The sequence below is a fragment of the Marmota flaviventris genome, chromosome 9 (genome assembly GCF_047511675.1).
Source record: "Marmota flaviventris isolate mMarFla1 chromosome 9, mMarFla1.hap1, whole genome shotgun sequence".
Lineage (NCBI taxonomy): Eukaryota > Metazoa > Chordata > Mammalia > Rodentia > Sciuridae > Marmota > Marmota flaviventris.
Genome location: NC_092506.1, coordinates 103,731,318 through 103,749,711, shown reverse-complemented (window position 1 = coordinate 103,749,711; position 18,394 = coordinate 103,731,318). Strand labels below are relative to the sequence as shown.

General features: G+C 48.5%; 2 protein-coding genes across 7 annotated transcripts in view; one reads left to right on the top strand and one right to left on the bottom strand.

Annotated features, from left to right (window-relative positions):
- The first annotated feature begins 514 nt into the window (after positions 1-514).
- Mcam (melanoma cell adhesion molecule) lies at positions 515-9,996 on the top strand. 4 transcript variants are annotated; one of them, XM_071616773.1, is made up of 17 exons: positions 515-672; positions 955-1,022; positions 2,779-2,903; positions 2,997-3,201; positions 3,290-3,360; positions 3,454-3,541; positions 5,257-5,436; positions 5,556-5,677; positions 5,770-5,932; positions 6,035-6,153; positions 6,227-6,368; positions 6,521-6,642; positions 6,749-6,890; positions 6,985-7,080; positions 7,268-7,415; positions 7,718-7,835; positions 8,321-9,996. In XM_071616773.1, exons 2-17 carry the CDS (start codon positions 956-958, stop codon positions 8,348-8,350), a joined length of 1,938 nt encoding a protein of 645 aa, XP_071472874.1. In that variant the 5' UTR covers positions 515-672; position 955; the 3' UTR covers positions 8,351-9,996. The 4 variants fall into 4 exon arrangements, with proteins under 4 accessions (XP_071472874.1, XP_027786454.3, XP_071472875.1 ...); XM_027930653.3 differs by having other exon boundaries at positions 914-1,022; XM_071616774.1 differs by having other exon boundaries at positions 515-714.
- The window catches only part of Cbl (Cbl proto-oncogene), a 104,805-nt gene continuing 96,096 nt past the window's right edge, over positions 9,686-18,394 (bottom strand). For all 3 annotated transcript variants that reach the window (XM_027930587.3, XM_071616771.1, XM_071616772.1), the window contains one exon: positions 9,686-17,752. In XM_027930587.3, coding sequence (XP_027786388.3) covers positions 17,463-17,752 — 290 coding nt within the window. In that variant the 3' untranslated portion in view covers positions 9,686-17,462. The remainder of the gene's footprint in view (positions 17,753-18,394) is intronic.

Below are 18,394 nucleotides of genomic sequence, written 5' to 3'. Positions count from 1 at the left end.
CTAAACTGCCCAGGCTGATCTTAAACATGTTATCTTCCTGTCTCAGCTTCTTTTAGTAGTTGGGATTGCAGGTATGCATCACCCGCGCTCAGCTGGATCCAGCATCCTTTAAATCTTCCCTCTCTTTTCCTTATTCTGGTGGGAGGAAACTGAGTCCCAGGTCAAGTTTAAAGAGAAAAGATGGTAGGAACAGGATTCTCAGGGTTGGACAAGCATGAACACCTCTGGTCACTGAGTTCAGCCCCCTCCCTTTTTTAGTTAAACACGGACTTGCGGGAGTTTGGGCTTGAAAGGACAGACTAGAAGGGACAGACTAGAAGGCACATTCTCCACTCCCCCCTGCAGGTACCTCTGGGTCTGTGGAACCTGGCGCACGGTTCTTCCCCCAAAGCTGCCAGGACAGCCAGGCTGGGGGCAGTGCCAGACCGGCAGCAGCCGCGCAGTGGAGCAATCATTCTGGGAGGTGTCCAAAGCTGGCCCAATTTCTCTGAGGCGGAGCAGAGGAGCCTGAATGGGAGGTTCCCATAAGGGACACAGAGGACCTGATCCGCTATTCCTCCGCCAGGAGGTCCCCCAGGGCTACACTGGTAAGGTCTGAGCTGGGGTGAACACCGCTGTGGCGATCTGGGCCATTCTGGGCATCCGGACCAGCTTCTCCTCGCTGCTTCCTCGGTTAGTCTGTCCGGCCCCAAGACACCTGTCACTGCTCCCGTGGTATGCTCAAACTGGGGGCTGGAAGGCGGGCTACGGCCTACCTCCGGCCGCGCTCTGGAGCGCAGCTTAGGGGCCGGCGCACCGGGGACCGCCCCCTAGGGCTGCTGCGCGCGGGGGCGGGGGCAGGGGGCTGCGCGGGGCGGAGCAGGCCAGCGCTTGGGCCCCCCTCCCCCGCCCCCCTGACGTCAGCCCCCGGCAGTCGCAAGCTCCTCACTTGGCTCTCGTCCTCCGGCCGGGAAGCATGGATCTACCCGGACTCCTCTGCGCCTTCTTGCTGGTCGTCTGCTGCTGCTGTCGCCGCGCCACTGGTGAGTGAGTTGGCTGGGGGACCCGTGCCCCGCAGCGCCCGGGCCGAGGGTCTTCAGGGGGAGCTTGCGGGAGAGCAGAGCCCGGAGCGCGGCGGCGCCGGGGATTTGAGCCCCAGTGCCCGAGTGCCGGGCTCCCTGGCGCCTTGCGCGCGTGCAACTATTCTTTGCATCCAGTTTGCAGTCTGGATTCTAGAGTATCCGGGATCAGGACTGGGAAGACCGGGTGGAGGCTGCTGCCGCTCGAGAGAAAGGGTGGAGTCGAGGCTCTCGGAGAGTTTTTCCGCAGGTGCCCACTCTGGGGACCGGCTTTTGGAGCCGGGATGGGAGGCGCAACCAGCGCGCATCCCCAATCCCTGAATCCGGCGTCCGCCTGTTGCTGGAAAAGGCAGCTTTTCTAGCTGGAGGGGTGCGCCGACCCCTCCCCCTCCGTCCTGGGCCTCGCGCCAGGCTGGAGGTGAGCAAGAGGAGGAGGAACGGCTGCTCCCGCCGGGCTGGGCGTTGGCACGGGCTATAGGCAGTGTGGGTCGCCTCGCGACTCCTCGGTGACCGGCATAGATGGTAGATACGAGGGATGGAGCATTTCTAGAGTGGAAGCACCAGTGGACTTAGTTTAAGGACTACATTCTGGTGGGAAAAGCGCCCAAGCACCTGGGAGCTTTTCTCTGGAACCGCCTAGTAGCTGGGCCCTCCCGGGGTCCATGCTGCCCTTGTATGGCCCGCAGCGGTATCGCGTGTTACTCTTGGCTCCTACCCTGATCCCAGCCGCTATCCGCCCGGGGAAGGGTTGGACTGGGCATTACCCACTTGGCTGGCCTCATGCCCAGTGCCAGCCATATCCCTGGAGTATTCCAGTCTACTGCCTCCTAGGCTGACCTTATTTCTGGGGAAAGGGCTAAATAGGGCTCCATAGCTGCAGTGGGTCCCGCAGCACCCTGCCCTGCTCTTCTGGCTCTGGGGAAAAAGAGTCAAGAATCGGACGCTTCTGCTCTGGGTTGAGGACCATTGCACTGGCCCTCTCTGCCTGGGAGCCAGATCAAGGCAGGCATCCTAGGGTCCGGCCAGATGGTGTCAAGTGACATAACTTCCTCACAGGATTGGGAGCACCACTAATGCCACTAATGTCACTCTTGCCCACTCCCTGACCCTTGTCCTGACCCCTGGGGGACTCTGACCCCTCCATACTCACCAGATTCCCAGGACGAGATCCCCTGAGTGTATGTGGAATGTTCATTGCCATACTGCTTAGGGAGCATGAGATCAGAGTGTGGCCAGATTGGCTCATTAGGTCTTCTTGGGGGTTTAGGGAGGAGACTTGGGGGGGGGGGGTAGGCAGAGGGTAGAATAGTGACGTCTGCCCTGGGGATGGGGACACAAAGGGGCCTGTGTGCCCCAGCCTGGCACATGCCTTGCATTCCCACACTCTGAGCTCACTCAGAGAGCAGGGGAGGAGACCTAGGAGGAAAGGAACCTTCCTCTTGGCCCAGAGCCTATTCATGTTGCCCCTCTTCCCCTCTGCCATCCTCATTTGGGAAGTGCCCCATGTTCAGTCTGCGCTCTGAGGACCAGGATCCCCCTGCAGTAGGAGAGGGGCAGGGTGAGTTGGGGGCAGGCAGGGTGAGGTTGAGGGTTAGGAATGGACAGGGCCTTCTTCGGGCCCTCCTGAGTGGCAGGAGAACAGCTGCAGGGAGTAGTGTGAAGGGATGGGGAGCAGCTGGAGCTGACACAGCTGCTGGGGTACACCCCTTCCTCCCTCCAGGTATGCCTGGAGAGGCGGAGCAGCCCACACCAGAGATGGTGGAGGTGGAAGTGGGCAACACCGCCCTTCTGAGGTGTGGCCCTTCGCACTCCCTGAGCAACCTCAGCCATGTGGACTGGTTTTCTGTGAGTTCCTGAGCTCCTAGGGGCAGTGGGAGGTGGGAAGCTCTGCCCCCCATGTAGACCCAGGACCCTTACCTCTCTGTCCCATCCCCTCAGGTCTACAAGGAGAAGCCCACACTCATCTTCCGTGTGCGCCAGGGCCAGGGTCAGAGTGAGCCTGGGGAGTACCAGCACCGCCTCAGCCTCCAGGGCCCAGGGGCTCTGGCTCTGACTCAGGTCATGCCCCATGATGAGCGCATCTTCCTGTGTCAGAGTAAGCGTCCTTGGTTCCAGGAGCACCGCATTCAGCTCCGTGTTTTCAGTGAGTGCCCCTCCCTTCCTGCCTTCACGTCAGTATGGATCATGGGAAGCGGGCTCCAGTGCTCCTGCTGATTTTCCTCCCCTTGTAGAAGCTCCAGAGGAGCCAACCATCCAGACCAGTGCCCTGGGCATCTCTGTGAACAGCAAGGAGCCTGAGGAGGTGAGATATGCTGGGCTGACCAAGTATAAGCAGGAGCTAAGGTGGGCCTTGGCGGGGGGTCAGGCAGGGAGACTCATACCCTCTCCTTCTTAGGTCGCCACCTGTATAGGGAGGAATGGGTACCCCATTCCTCAAGTCATTTGGTACAAGAATCGTCTGCCCCTGATGGAGGAGAAAAATCGTGAGTACCCTTCTTGCCTGTGGTACCACACAGGGACTAACTAACCACTTAATTTTGCTTTTACTAAAAAAAGAAAAAAAAATATGACTTAGGAGCTAAAGCAGAAGGATCACAAATTTGAGGTTAGCTTGGGCAACTTAGGAAGACTCTGACTCAAAAATAAAAATTAAGTAAAAAGGGCTAGGAGTATAGCTCAGTGATAGAGTGGCCCTGGTTTCAATCCCCAGAACTGGAAAAAGTAAAAAATAAATCAACAAGTGATTTTTTTTTTTTGGTACCAGGGTTTGAACTAAGGGGCACTCAACCACTGAGCCACATCCCCAGCCCTTTTTTGTATTTTAGAGACAGGGTCTCACTGAGTTGAACTCATGATCCTCCCACCTCAGCCTCCCGAGCTGCTGGGATTACAGGCATGTGCCAGTGCACCCGGCAACAAGTGATGTTTGGAAATATTTTGATAAAGGATATCACCGGCGCCCCCGCCACCCCTGTGCTGGGGTTGAACCTAGGGTGTTGTACCTGCTAGTAGGCAAGTGCTCTACCACTGAGTTAGAGCCCCAGTTCCAAGAATTTGAATTGCACAGAAAAGTTAGACGTTCCTCTGATTTACTATCAGAAGTAACCTCTGCTGTCAGTTCTTTCAGGCCCATTTCTGTATATTTATTCACACACACAAATATCTCTAGAAGCATGTAGGCATTTTATTATTTAAATCAGTGGTCTCTAACCAGGATTGACTTTTGCACCCCACCAGGGGATATTTGGCAGTGTCTGGTGGTAGTTTTGGTTATCAAAAGTATAGGGGGTGCTATTGGCATCTGGTGAGTAGAGGTGGGATGCTGCTACACTTGGTATGGTGCAAAGGATGCCCCACCACAAAGACTCACTTTTAGCCTGAAACATCATTAGTGTCAGGTTGGCAAACCCTGAGAACTATTAAAGTGTGGTATGCATTGCTACAGTTTCTTTTATTTATTTTTAAATACACTTTTTTCATCATTGATGAACCTTTATTTTATTCATTTATTTGTATGTGGTGCTGAGAATTGAACCCAGTGCCTCACACGTGCTAGGCAAGTAGTCTACCACTGAGCCACAACCCCAGCCCTAGACAGTTTCTTTTGTGTAATCTTTGTAGCTCAGTCTGTGTAGATGTACTTTTTGTGCCTGCTGCAGAGTTTTAGACTCTGCTGTTCCTGCTTGATGAGTCTAGCATGTCTCATTTTTCTAATCATCTTGGGTAATTTGTTTTGTTTTTGGCCCTTGGGGTGAAGCTAGACCCTTGTGTGTATGCTAAGCATATGCTCTACCACGGACTGCACTCCCAGGCACCTCATATACGTTGCTGCAGCAATACTGGCATACATCTTTGTATATATGCTGTTGTGTGAATGTTTTTCTAGGGTAGATACTGTACAGTAAAAGTGCTGGATTGAAAAGTTGCCAGGTTGCATTTGACCCTGGCCACTTGACAGAGGCAGGGCTATTTATTTATTTATTTATTTATTTATTTTGAGACGGTGTCTTGCTAACTTGCTGAACCTGGCCTCAAACTGCTGTTCCTCCTGCCTGTCTCAGCCTCCTGAGTAGCTGGGATTACAGTGTGTGCCACCCATGCCCAGCTGGCAGGGGTCTTTAGATGCTCCCCTGCCAACATGGTGGGAACTACAGGGTGGGGCTGGGGCCAGACCCTGCTCCCCTTCCTCCCTGCCCAGGTGTCCACATTCAGTCCTCGCAGATCGTGGAGTCAAGTGGCTTATACACCTTGAAGAGTGTTCTGAAGGTACAGCTGGTTAAGGAAGACAAAGATGCCCAATTTTATTGTGAGCTCAGTTACCGACTGCCCAGTGGGAACCACATGAAGGAATCTAGGGAAGTCACTGTCCCCGTTTTCTGTGAGTACTGACCTGTCCATCTGTTCACTGAAGTGGGCCTGGTGGAAATTCCTGCCAACCTGTTCCCATTCAGCCCAGGGCACCTCTTGGGCTGAGAACAACTCCCTTTGCCTACACAGACCCAGCGGAAAAAGTGTGGTTGGAAGTGGAGCCTGCGGGAATGCTGAAGGAAGGGGATCGTGTGGAAATCAGATGTTTGGCGGATGGCAACCCCACACCTCCCTTCAGCATCCACAAGCAGGTGTGAGGGCTTGGTGTTGGCTGCAGAGTGGGTGCAGGCAGATGCAGATAGAGTGGTTGGGCGGTGCCGCTCACTGCTTCTTCCTCTCCCAGAATCCCAGCACCAGGGAGATGGAGGAAGAAAGATCCACTGACAATGGCCTCCTGGTGCTGGAGCCTGCCCAGAAGCAGCACAGCGGGCTCTACGAATGCCAGGGTCTGGACTTAGAAACCACGATACCACTGTTGAGTGAACCCCAGGAGCTGCTGGTGAACTGTGAGGGGCTGGGGGCCCCCAGGACAGGGGGGCTGAGCTGGGGCAAGAGGGAACTGGCCCTGCCCTGTCCTGCCCAGGCTGACACTCTTGCTGTGCCCCCAGATGTGTCTGATGTTGACGTGAGTCCCGCAGCCCCTGCGGGCCAAGAAGGCAGTAGCCTTACACTGACCTGCAAGGCAGAGAGTAACCAGGCCCTCGAGTTCCAGTGGCTGAGAGAAAAGGTATCCAGGTGGATCTGGGGCTGTGGGCAACAGCTTATTCTTTCTGAGACCTTCTGAACGACCTCTCCCCCAGACAGGCCAAGTGCTGGAAAAGGGGCCTGTACTTCACTTTGACCATCTGAAACGGGAGATAGGAGGAGGCTACCGCTGTGTGGCATCTGTGCCCAGCGTACCTGGCCTGAACCGCACACAGCTAGTCAATGTGGCCATTTTTGGTGAGGCCCTTTGGGCAGAGACCAGATCACCCCAAGTCAGGTGGTTTTGAGCTCTTTGGAGCTAGAAAGCCACTGCTGCCCTGGGAGCTCTGGTGGGGAAGGGGAGGCAAGCTTGCTGAGTTTGCTGCCACACCCTCTCCTACCTCCCCAAGGTCCCCCATGGATGGCATCAAAGAAGAGGAAGGTGTGGGTGAAAGAGAATACAATGCTTAATCTGTCTTGTGAAGCATCAGGACATCCTCGGCCCACCATCTCCTGGAACATCAATGGCACTGTAAGCAGGCCTGGGGCCTCTTCCTCCGCGCTTATTAATCCCTGCCCAGGCCTTGCAGCCATAACCGGAGATCCTTCCACCCACTGAACTGCCTCCTTCTTCACAGGCAAGTGAAGAATACCAAGATTCACAGAGGGTGCTGAGCACTCTCAATGTCCTTGTGACCCCAGAGCTGTTGGAGAGGGGCGCGGAATGCACAGCTTCCAACTCCCTGGGCAGAAACAGCACCATCATCATCCTGGAGCTGGGTGAGGGGCCACATCCCTGCAGAGGATGGCAGGGGCATGCCCAGGCACGGGCACTAACGTGAGCTTCTCCTAACTCCCTCCCTCTGCCTCCCAGTCAGTTTAACTACCCTCACACCAGACTCCAGCAAAACAGCTGGCCTCAGCACCTCCACTGCCAGTCCTCATGCCAGAGCCAACAGCACCTCCACAGGTAAGCGGGCCTGGCAAGAGAACAGGGCTGTGCCAGGGCACCCTTTCTGCCCTGTCCCCATAGTGGGGAGCAATGTTGAGACAGGTGAGTGGCGGCCCATCGTCTGCCTGCTCTGGGCTGGGTGGGGCAGCAATGGCAATGTGTCAGCCTGGGGCCAGGAGTGACTAGGAGTGGCTTTATGTGACAGAGAAAAAGCTGCCGGAGCAGGAGAGCAAGGGCGTGGTCATTGTGGCTGTGATCGTGTGTATCCTGGTCTTGGCTGTGCTGGGCGCTATCCTCTATTTCCTCTACAAGAAGGGCAAGCTGCTGTGTGGGCGGTCAGGCAAACAAGAGATGTAAGCATGACAGACCCCTGCTACCCTCCCCCTCTCCTGCTGCCCCGCCTGCTGCCTCCTTAGGCACATGTCATCTACCCCAAGGCCCACTTACCCCTTAGAAGCAAGAGTGGGACCCTGGGTTGGGTATGCCCTGCTTTCCTGCCCAGCACCCACCCCCACACCTTCTTTCATTGCCTACTTCCTTTCTGAGCTGACCCCAGAGCCCCCAAAGAGCCCACCATCTATCCATCCAAGCATCCTTCCTAGCAGCCCCCCCCCTTTGCCCCTAAGTTGCCAACCTCTCGCCTCCCTCCTCCCAGCACGCTGCCCCCGTCTCATAAGAGTGAATTTGTAGTTGAAGTTAAGTCAGATAAACTCCCAGAAGAGATGGGCCTCCTACAGGGCAGCAGCGGTGACAAGAGGGCTCCAGGAGACCAGGTAGGAGGCAGTTCCTATGGCCAGTGTCTGATAAATCTTCAGGGATTGGGGGTGCCAGGGACTAATGGTGCTCGTTTCCGAACACTAACTCTTTCTGCCCTTCTTCCTTCTTGGTTGGAGAAAGGGAGCAGGCCCATCTTGCCTACTAAACACTACTTACAGATGGCAGGGTGAGGCAAGTGGCGGAGAGACCCTGTAGAAAGGCTAAGGGCAAAGCCCTGGTCCCATCACCATCACCTTTCCTGAATAAAGCCTGTGGCTCCTGACAGAAGCGTGAAGTGTGGCCTCCATTTCCCCAGTGCAGAGGCAGAATCAGAGGCTGTCTGTCCTTCCTTGCTCCCCATACCCACCCCAGCTTCTTCCCTCCATGATGCTGCACCAAGTTCATCAGCTTCTGCTTCAATTCCTCCCTCCTCCTTCTTAGTGCTCTCACCTTGAACTCTGCTAACTGTCTCCATGTTTCCCTCTCTTCTACCCATTTTTAGGGAGAGAAATACATCGATCTGAGGCATTAGCCATGGAATCACATTGGCTCTCTACTCACCTGGACAGTTTCTGGCTCCCTGCTCACTCTTTTCCCCAGCCAAAGCCCCCAAAGGGACTACAGAGAAGACCCCTGCTCCAGCACACCTACAGATCCATTCTAGAGGGCTATGGGCTAGGGCCAGAGCCATCCCAAGAAGGACCTCACTTGGCCCTGGAGGCCCCCTTTTAGGGCCCAGTCCACCTCTATCTCCACTTATGCGATGTTCAGAAGAGGCCTCAGTTCTCCACAAGTGACTGAAGTTTCTTGTAGAACATGTTTTCTCCTTAAATATGCTATAGCTATAAATACCTGTCTTCTACCAGCCCCCATCCGAGCTGGTTTTCTGCCTACCCCCGCCAGGCTGGCTTTGGTAATTCATTTGTACCCCTGACATAAGAAGGCCCAGGTGCCTGTTCACTGTCACAGAATGTCACTTTTGCTGGCTCTGGAGAGTACACTGTAGTATCCGGAAGCAGTGGCAGAGTCGCTGCTATAACTTCCTGCCTGCCGCTTTTGTGACATTTTCTCTTCGGGCACAAATCAGGAACTGGTGTTATTTCCTCAAGAATGTCCTGCAGGGAGGAAGCCGGGTGACATTCCTGTGAAGACATCTGAGCCTGAGCCCCTGCATTTACATGGCTCCCAGTGCCCTCAAAGGATCATGTGAGACTGAAAGATGAGAGATGGAGGGAGAGAGATGAGGTGACCTGTCCTTTATGGGGATTAAGGCTATAGTTATATTATCACCAAATTTCTATAAACTGAGCTAATGGGCCTAGACTCTACAAGGGCCCAATAGGAGAATGGTACTTAGGGATGAAAAAACCAGGGGCCTGGCTAGAGCTTTGGGGGGTGTATGAATGTATGTGAGTGTGTGTGTGTGTGTGTGTGTGTGTAGTCACATGCATGCTTGCTCATGTGGTTTTGTTGTATGTAAATCTGCAAATTATGTGTGTCTATGTGTGTGTGCGTGCGTGCGTGCGTGTGTGTGTATGTGTTTGAGAGAGAGAAAAATAAAGCTTAATTGTCCTGGAAGTTGTGCAGTGCTTTGTATTCATCATGGGTACCACAGGTACCTGGGGTTTCTCACCTGCACCAAAAAGAACACAGAACCCTTTGCAGCTGCCAGTGGAGACCAGGGTTTCTTCTGGTTCCAGTTCTGCCCCAGAGAGGCTAGCCCCGCCATCTCTCAGCAGCATGTGGGGCCTGGCAGACTGCTGGCCAGGGGCTGTATCTGATTCTGGGTGCTGCCCTCAAGGCAGCAGAACCCACCTCAGTATCTGGTCATATATTACCTCCCAAATGAGCAAGAACTCGAGTCTGCTACAACAAAAGAAACTTTATTTAAAAATACTTCTTTTACAGACATGGGTGCTTGAAAAGCTCTTTAGTTAACTGTGTATGGAAATGAAAAAAAATTAATAAATAACATTAGTATAACAGACCTCTAAACATTAATACATTGGCAAAACAATGGACTTAAAATGAAAATGAATCTTAAAGCTCTGCTATTCTCTGTAAGAATATTTACCTTCTGTTTTTTCTTGTTCTTTACAGGTGAGGATGATTAAATACTGCTAATATATTTTTTTTTATATTAATGACACATTTTTAAAATAGTCCACAAAAATCTTACCTAAGTGTCTGTTTTGTTTTCTTAACACTGATATACAAATTGGGACTCTTCATTCTAGAGAAAACATCAAGTTCTCTCCAGCCCCACCCAGGTCAAGAATTTCAAAATCTTGAATAAGGAGGATTTTATAAAGAATTGTTTCTATCTCCCAATTCTTTATTAGTTAAAGGCAGGGAAGAATTGAGGAAACGATAAGTAAAATGTCACTATATAGAAAACTTCCTCCTGCTGAAACCTATTACGATAATAATACCGACAGGCTTCTGGTACACATTCCTTGCTGCCCTTCTCTGGGGAAAAGCAGACCTTGTAGAGGGCACTAGCTACTTAATGCTTTTAAGTTTAAAGACTTCAAATGAAAGGAAATCCAAGTCTGAGGAAGAAGCAGGAGGTCTAGGCTGGCTCAGGATCCAGCAAAAAAGAAAAAAAAAAAGAACTGCCTCCCCTTTTCAGGAGAGTCCACCTATACTTCTCCATATGCAACAGGGTCATTGATATGATCAGGGGGCTGGGGCACTTGGAATGGTCCAGAGTATATCTGGAAATTGTGGAACATTTTGTCTCTTGCAAGAGACAAAGCATTCAATCTGATAACTAAGCTGCTGATTGGAACCAAACAAATGATCCCAAGTACAATGCTGCTCTCTTCCAAAAAAGCCTCATGATAGAGCAAAGGGACCACAGGCATACTGTATCTTGTGTGCCACATCTCCAGCCACAGAGAGACTCTTCCTATTCCCTGGACTCTAGGGCTAAGGATACTCAAGGTAGAGGAGCTCAGACTCGGGCATTTCCATATTAAGTCCTAAAATGCAGCCTTGGATACAGTGCTGCCTTAGAAAGGCACAAAACGTTTGGCTTTTTTTTTTTTTTTTTTTTCAGTGTGCTAAAAATTGTTTTGAATAAAGGAAAAAGATATATAAGGTTAAAAATCCCAAGTAACCACAGCCAGAAAGCAGATGTAGGAGGTACCTCATAGCTGCCATGCCCTGCCACATGTTTCAGCAGGAAGTTGGGCTTGTCATTCAAGGCCAAGACACTAAAACAGTACTGAGCAGGGTAGGTCAGGAGCCATCTCCTCTCCACAGGCATTGCACTATAGGCTTGTTCACCCCAACAACAGGACAGGAGAGAGAGAGGCCATGGGAGAGAACACATGGTTTACAGACTCAAGTAGTTCTCTGCCTCTTCAGTTTCAAGACAGCCATAAGCATGGCTACCCTCACCCACCATGGGGTCAGAGGTAGGCAGGAAGGAAGAAGTGAAACAGGCACCCAGCACTCCCACTTCAGGGCCTGTGCAGGGAGGCAGTGCAAAGCCTGAGGAGCTGCTTGCAGAAGTGCTGAGCAATCATCTTCTCTGGTTCAGGGTAGGAAAAAAACCTGTGCAAGGCAATGTGGAGGGTTGCCGCTCACATTCTCTTTTGGGACTGAATCAGGATTACAAAGCCAGGTGATCAGAACTCTGCTGATTTGTTCAGCTGCCAGATCAGGAGATCTGAGGCTGGCTTCCAGCCTTGACTCTGTAAAACACAGGGAGTGGTCAGCCACATTTTTCTCAAACACTATACTAGGGAAAGGGGTGGCAAGATCTCCAAACAGCTGTTACGTCTGTTAGTCAACAGCTGGCCCTTCTGCCTGGGGGCTTTCCATTTGACGCTGAATGAATGTGCAGGGTCTGCTCTCTCCATCCCTATTTCTCCATCTCTTCCTCTTTTACTACTTTCTGGAACCAAGGAATACTGATTCTTCTTCCCTTTGGAACAACCCAGATTTCCTGGGACACTGTGAAGGCACATGGCACTACTGTCCCTCTAATCCTTAATTTAGGAGCCTAGACTAGACTATCAAACACAAAATCTGGTGACCTACCCTTTCCATGTGCCTTGATGTATGTCTTTGGATTATTAGGTTACTTCTGTGTATATCAAATGACTCTGGTAGTTTAAAAAAGTTGTAAGCAAGGCATATAAAATGCCTTACAATGCAAAACAGGCTCAGGATGGGAAAAACAACAGATCCAGGCAAGGTGAAGCAAAGTTTTTAAAAAAAAAAAAAAAAAAGCTTTAATATAAAGGAAAACAACTGGACAGGGAAATACATCCTATCTAAGGAGCTTGCAGTAGAAGCTCTATACTACACTGGAATCTCTATATCCTGGAAACATCCCAACTCTCACCCATTTTTACTGGCTCCAGCAAAGCAGTTTCTGAGGTGCCTAGGAACAACACTGTAGAGCTCCCTCACACAGGACAACAAGGAAGAGGAGAAGAGGAGATGCAAGATAGCCAGGAGCTCACAGGATGGATAGATACTCAACACTAAAACCTGAAGAGTCCATACACTCAAGGGTAGTAGCTAAGTGGAATCGTGATCTGTTCTCAGTGACATGAAAGAAGGCTGAAGACCTGAGGTTGAAGGGTGGCTAAGAAATGCCACCTAGGAACAGACTAGCATGCCCTCAAGAGGGAGGAAAAAAATCTTGGATGCCAAGACTCATAAGAAGAAGAAGAGTAAGAAATAAAGAAGAAACAAAGACAGTAAGCAGAATTAAAGTGATTCTAAGGATTTGCTCGATGACCCAGACACCTTCTGATGCCTGATGCTCGATGACCCAGACACCTTCCCACTCTCAAAAAAGCAGGACAACAGTAGCTTTACCACTGGAGTAGAAGTCCTTAGCTCTGCTGCTGCTGCCATTTGCCACACTTTCCTGTTCTTCCTGAAGGCCAAATGGTCAAGGATGGACATCTGATCAACATGCTGGGCTGAGTTTATTCTTTCTTAAGAATATGAACTAAGAGGAACTGGGAATCTGTTCGTGGTTGTGGTGATCCCTAGAGCTGGAGGGTCACATGGACTTGAGGACTGGGGTGCCTATTTGGAGGCTATCCATGCAAACAGGCTATGAAGCAGGAGGGACCATGCAAGAATCAACTGTACTTCCTATCCTGGGTTCCATAAAAATATTCTGCATCCTTATCACTGACTTCCTCCTTTCTTTACCTGGAATATTTCTTGTATCCAAAGGATCCGTAACCAGGAAAGTTAAAATACAATCTCAACCTGGTTCCACCATCTGCCCTCCTTCATGAATTAAGTGGTTATGTGCATTTCCTAAAGAAAGATTGCTAATGTAGACTAAGATCAAAGTTGTAATAGAAATGTTTTAGGTGAAGTTAGAATACTTTAGATTGAATTTTGAAGTGTTAGGGTTTAGGAGAATAATAAGGTGTTGATACTAAGCTCTGACATCTCTGTGGTTCCCTGCTCTGAAGGAAAGGCTGATACAGAGCACTGAGTCCAGTCTGTACTACTGACTGGCTCTCAGAAGACCACACAATCCACTGAAAATCAGGATCCAAAGACAGATGCCTCCTACCTCCACCCCTTCAATGACATGGAATTAGCTGCAAAGGCCACTGAAGGATTGGAAAACAAATCCCCAGTAGTAAGGGATGGTAAAAGGTAACAGAAGGCTAAAAGAGAAACCTTCGCAAGAATGAGGATTAGGGACACAAGCAGCTCAGTAAAAAGATCAAAGAAGGCACTAGATTGAAAAGGGGCTGTGGGCAGATCCTTTGCTTAAACATTTAATGCCCTACTATACAACTCTAAGCCAACATACCTCTTAAGCCAAATAGATTCCACTGAAAGACATAACAAAGGTGGGTATACATGAAACTCAGACCAAGGAATCTCCTCAATATTATAAAAGCTATAGGAAAACAACAGGGATTTCAGGGGAAAGTCTTAGACTGATTTTAACCAGCACAGATCTTTAAGAATAGTTGTCTGCATAAAAGCTGTGAATAAAATTGTACAATCTTATTTGGAGGAGATATTTTAGGATCAAATTCAAGTGCTAGATAGCCTGAAGTACAATCCCTCAACATCAGTAAACTACCATGTGGTGGAAGGGAATAACATATAGCTGACATTCCTGGTGCATGCTAATCACCCAAACATTTGCTGAGTGAACAACTGAACTGCTATAACCAGGGCAGTATTCAGTGGATAATGGTCATTCCAGAGTCAAAAAGACCAACAGCAAAAGCAAAATATAAGGTCAGTAACCTTCTAACTTTCATGACATGAGGTAGGAAAATATTCTGCATTAACACCACTGCTAATCACCTACAAAAAACTCTAGATCTTGTTAAAGGTGTCTTAAAGCTGATCCCTAGTTTGCAAGAAAGTTGTTACAAAAATTAATTTGTAAGTTGCTTTTGGGACCATAAAACACATTTTACTTTTCTATAAAGGAAGTAAATACTTTAAGTATAAAGAATAGCAACCTCCCCCCCCCCCCACTTTTTTTATCCACAGAACAGCTAATGATACTAATAGTATCCCACATCTCGGACTCTGGCAATGAGAGTCTGTCTACAAAGAGAAAGAGAACAGAAAAAAAAAAAAAAAAAAAAAGGCAGAATATATAGGGTGGGATTGTGGAGAGAAAGAGAAGTCTAGTACAGGAGAATAGCCATGCACAGGTAGAGATCAATATTTAAATAAATATTAACAGATACATGCTGAGATGAGTCTATTATTTAACTAAAGGGAGGTATATTATAGAGTTCACTTAAAACCCTTTCATTTTAGTAGAAGGAACATGGGAGAGGCAGCTGGAAAAGTCTAGTCACAGTACCTGGAAGACCCAGCAATGAGGCAGGCTATGTAAAGCAAGTCAGGAAAATGTGGGGAAAACAGGAAATTAGGTTGAATAGAATGGTTTAATTAATTTGATAAAAAGGAAAACATTAAAGTGGGTCTCCTGACCATATTGACTATATGTAATTAGGAGATCTTGCCAACATGGGAAAACTCAAAAGCCTGAAAGGGCAATTTTAGTTAAATTCAGAGCAAGTGCCAAAGAATTAAAAATTACCATATGAATGGAGGATAAGAAATGGTTAATGGTGCCTTATTCAAAAGAAAATGTAAGAAATTCAAGTTTTGAGACTATTTTGAAAACAAGAGCCATGTGAAAACCTTCCTGAAGCTTACCTGGCAATTTCAGGCACAAGCCCACATATATCCTTAGAACATCCAAAGGATAGGTCCTCATGTAATGGTTCAAAGCCTTCAGTGTCTGCAGATACACACCTGACAAACTAAAACTACCCAAGCCACGTCAACAATGCATGTGCTCCACCAGCAACCTAGACACTTTTTTCAGGGCTGACTTGAAGAGCTACACAGGTGCTCAGGAAAATAAAGGATGAAATGACCCTTAGTCTAGCCAGTATGAGCAATAACCTCCACAGAAGATGTGAATACACTGGACAGGCAGAAGAGATGCAGTGACTGCTTGGTTTTCTTGACAGATCTTGACTATGGACAGTAGCTGTAGAGAAAGAAGAATTACACCATGGACAGGCCTGGAAACTGTTGTCTTTTTTTCTAGTTCTTTGTCTAGTCCTTCAATAGTGAAACAAAATGCAAAATGAATGTTGTCAGTTTTTAGAAGAGGATGGTAGACTACTCTTTGCCACTCAGTACCCACTTTCCCTGCCTCCCTCCACCCCAGAGTAGGGCCTCCTGCACCTGCTGGTGGGCTATGCAAATCAATATGAGGTCCTGTACTAGAGTTTGCTCTGCTCCAGAAATATAAATAGTTCAGGGATAAGAGGACAAAAATAAAAGATCTAGAAGTAGCTGGATACCAAGAGAAGCGTTAGTAAAGGTTTCAGTTCCAAAGATGCCAAGAATGGAAAGAAAGCAGGTTTAAGGCGAGCCATTTTTGTCTGAACCTAATGACAAAAGCAAGATTTAGATCCCAAGGAAGGTAATTTATCCAAGAGCAGCCTTGCTTATGACATGGAGGAAGGATACCACCATTAGGGAAGTCAGCAAAAGACTCAGGACAGAGAACTGAACTCAAGGGGCCATAGAGCACTATCCACAGGAACTGAAGAACAGGACTCCCAACTGGACACCTAAGTTTCTTTATGAACTTGCAACTACACAAACTGCCAGCTCTTCCCCATATTGTCTTTGAATAGAGTCATTTTTTGTAATGAATGATGCCTATTTACTATAAAGCATATACCTAAGAGGAAAAAAAAAGGGAAGAGAGGAAAGAGACATTTCATTCCCTAGCCCTAGACACAAGAGAAAACCAAGTCACTGGGCAGCACCAAAGTAGGAAAGATGCTGATTATCAGCAAAACACTGTGCTACCATAGGTGGTATCCCTACTCCTTAAAGGGCAAAGATAAAAGCCATTTTGGAAAATCTAACCTGGCTCATGCTCAAAGGGAGAAATGTAAAACATAATATAAGCTGAAATTAATGCACGAGGAAGAAAAACTGAACAAATAAATCCAAATCCTTACTATCTATTTTGTGCATCTAAATAGCATGTGAATGAAGCTTTCTAAAAACTTTGTGGTATTAGGGCCAGAAAATTATCCTGGAAACAAATGTTCTTCCCTTTCCATTAAGTAGAAAGACTCATGACCTATACCAGGACACACACCTGGCACCAAGGCAACGGACTCCCCCAGACTATTTTCTGGGGAGGACATGGAATGTATTTGAAGGCCTCTATCTCAAATTAGTCATTATGTAATTAGGATAGTTCAAACATTTTATTTTAACAAATTCAATGTTCCTATAGAAATAGTGCTTTGGAGTGACCAGTGTTAGCTCCTAGTGTCAAACAAAACCATAACAACGTAGCAATAGTACTCTCTCTCCCAAACACCATCACATGTAATAAGGAACATCCTATAAAAGCTGCTTAGCCTCAGGAAGGCTGGCCACAGCAAGCCTGCTGACAATGACAGAAAACCAAGGAGGAGGAAAAAGAAGCTGATAGGGGAAAGAACAGAGCAAAGGGATAGAACAGAGGAAGGGAATTCTAAAAATATGAGCTATGCACATGATAATCTAAGCCAAAGTGGAGTGTTGAAGTTGTAATACACACTAGAGTTAGGGGTAATACCACAGTAGATAGAAGTCTTTAAAAGATTCCTTCCTGAACCTCTTGTGCCAATTCCCCGCCTGGAATTAACACACACAGCAGGATCATCATAATCACAGGACACATACAACCACAGACAGACAGACAGACACACACACACACACACACACAGAGTCACATCCTTAACCCAGAAAAGTCTTATGTCCTCCATTAGGGTTTACAGCACAATACCTGTTCTACTACTTTCTGGACTGTTCCCCCAGGTAGGCTACCATGTAATAAAAATCCACTCACTCTCCTGGTGGGGACTGAAGGACACCTTCAAATACACTCTCAAGACCAATATAATAATAAAACACACTAGCTGCTCCATTTTCATTCCACTGCTTTGAAATCTTGGAACCACAGGTGTGATACCTACAGAGAGGGCAGGACCTCATTGTGAAGTCCCCAAAGGAGCCTCTGCCCTCCTAGGTGCTCCTTAAGTAAGAGCCTGGCTCGTGGGTCCTCTGAAGCCGCTGCAGGGAGGGATGTGCTAGGTGGCCACATGGGCAGGGGAAGAAATAGAAACAAATTCCCGGAGGATGTTTTTGGCCATTTCAATGTTGTTGTGGGCAATGACCAAAGCTTTCTGAATGTCCTGATAGGAGTAACCCTGATTCATGAGGTTCTCGATCTCACTGGAGAGCTGAGGTGAGGAGGCAGCAGGAGGTGTGGCGGTAGCACTGCCACCTTGCTGACAGCTACCTGCTTTTCGTTCAGAGTTGATTCTTCGAGGGAATGGTTTAGGGGGCCGCTCAGGAACTTGGGAACCCTCAGTGAAGTCTAGAAGAAATAGGAAAGAAATATTTGCAAACCTGGGGGAAATCCTCATTTAATGGCAGTAATAATAGTAACAACAATATATTAATATCAAGATATTACTGACCCCTGTTAATTAGGGGCATGTACTCCCCTGTCACAAAGCTGGGTTTTAGAGGTTAAAAGGCTCTTGGATCTAGCCACCTCCTTATAGTAAGTGCCACCTTCTAAATATACCATGCACCTGTTTTATCAACAATAACTGTTGCTGTGAGCATGTAACATCTGCATCATGATTTATACTTAGCAATGTTTTCACACACATAATCATCTGGATTTTTAAAAATTCGGAATGGACCAGAGCAGATACTAAACTCCTATAAACAAAAAGGCAGAAATTAGCCCAAGTTGCAGTGAAGATGCCTTAAGCCAGGTTGAGTAGTGATCACCACCTGTTTAGGCAACTGGATGCTGTAGATCTTTTCCACCAGCTGTCCTGAAAGCTCTCTTCAACTTCCAAAATGACAGTAACTCTGGCTGCTGCCACAGGTGCTGTTGAGCCCCAACAGTCAAGGCTCAATGTGGGCTGGCTCTTGGCCCATTCTGTGTGTGTTCCAGGGCAGCATGCCTCCTTCCCAGTGGGCCAGGGCCAGGGCCAGGAAAAAG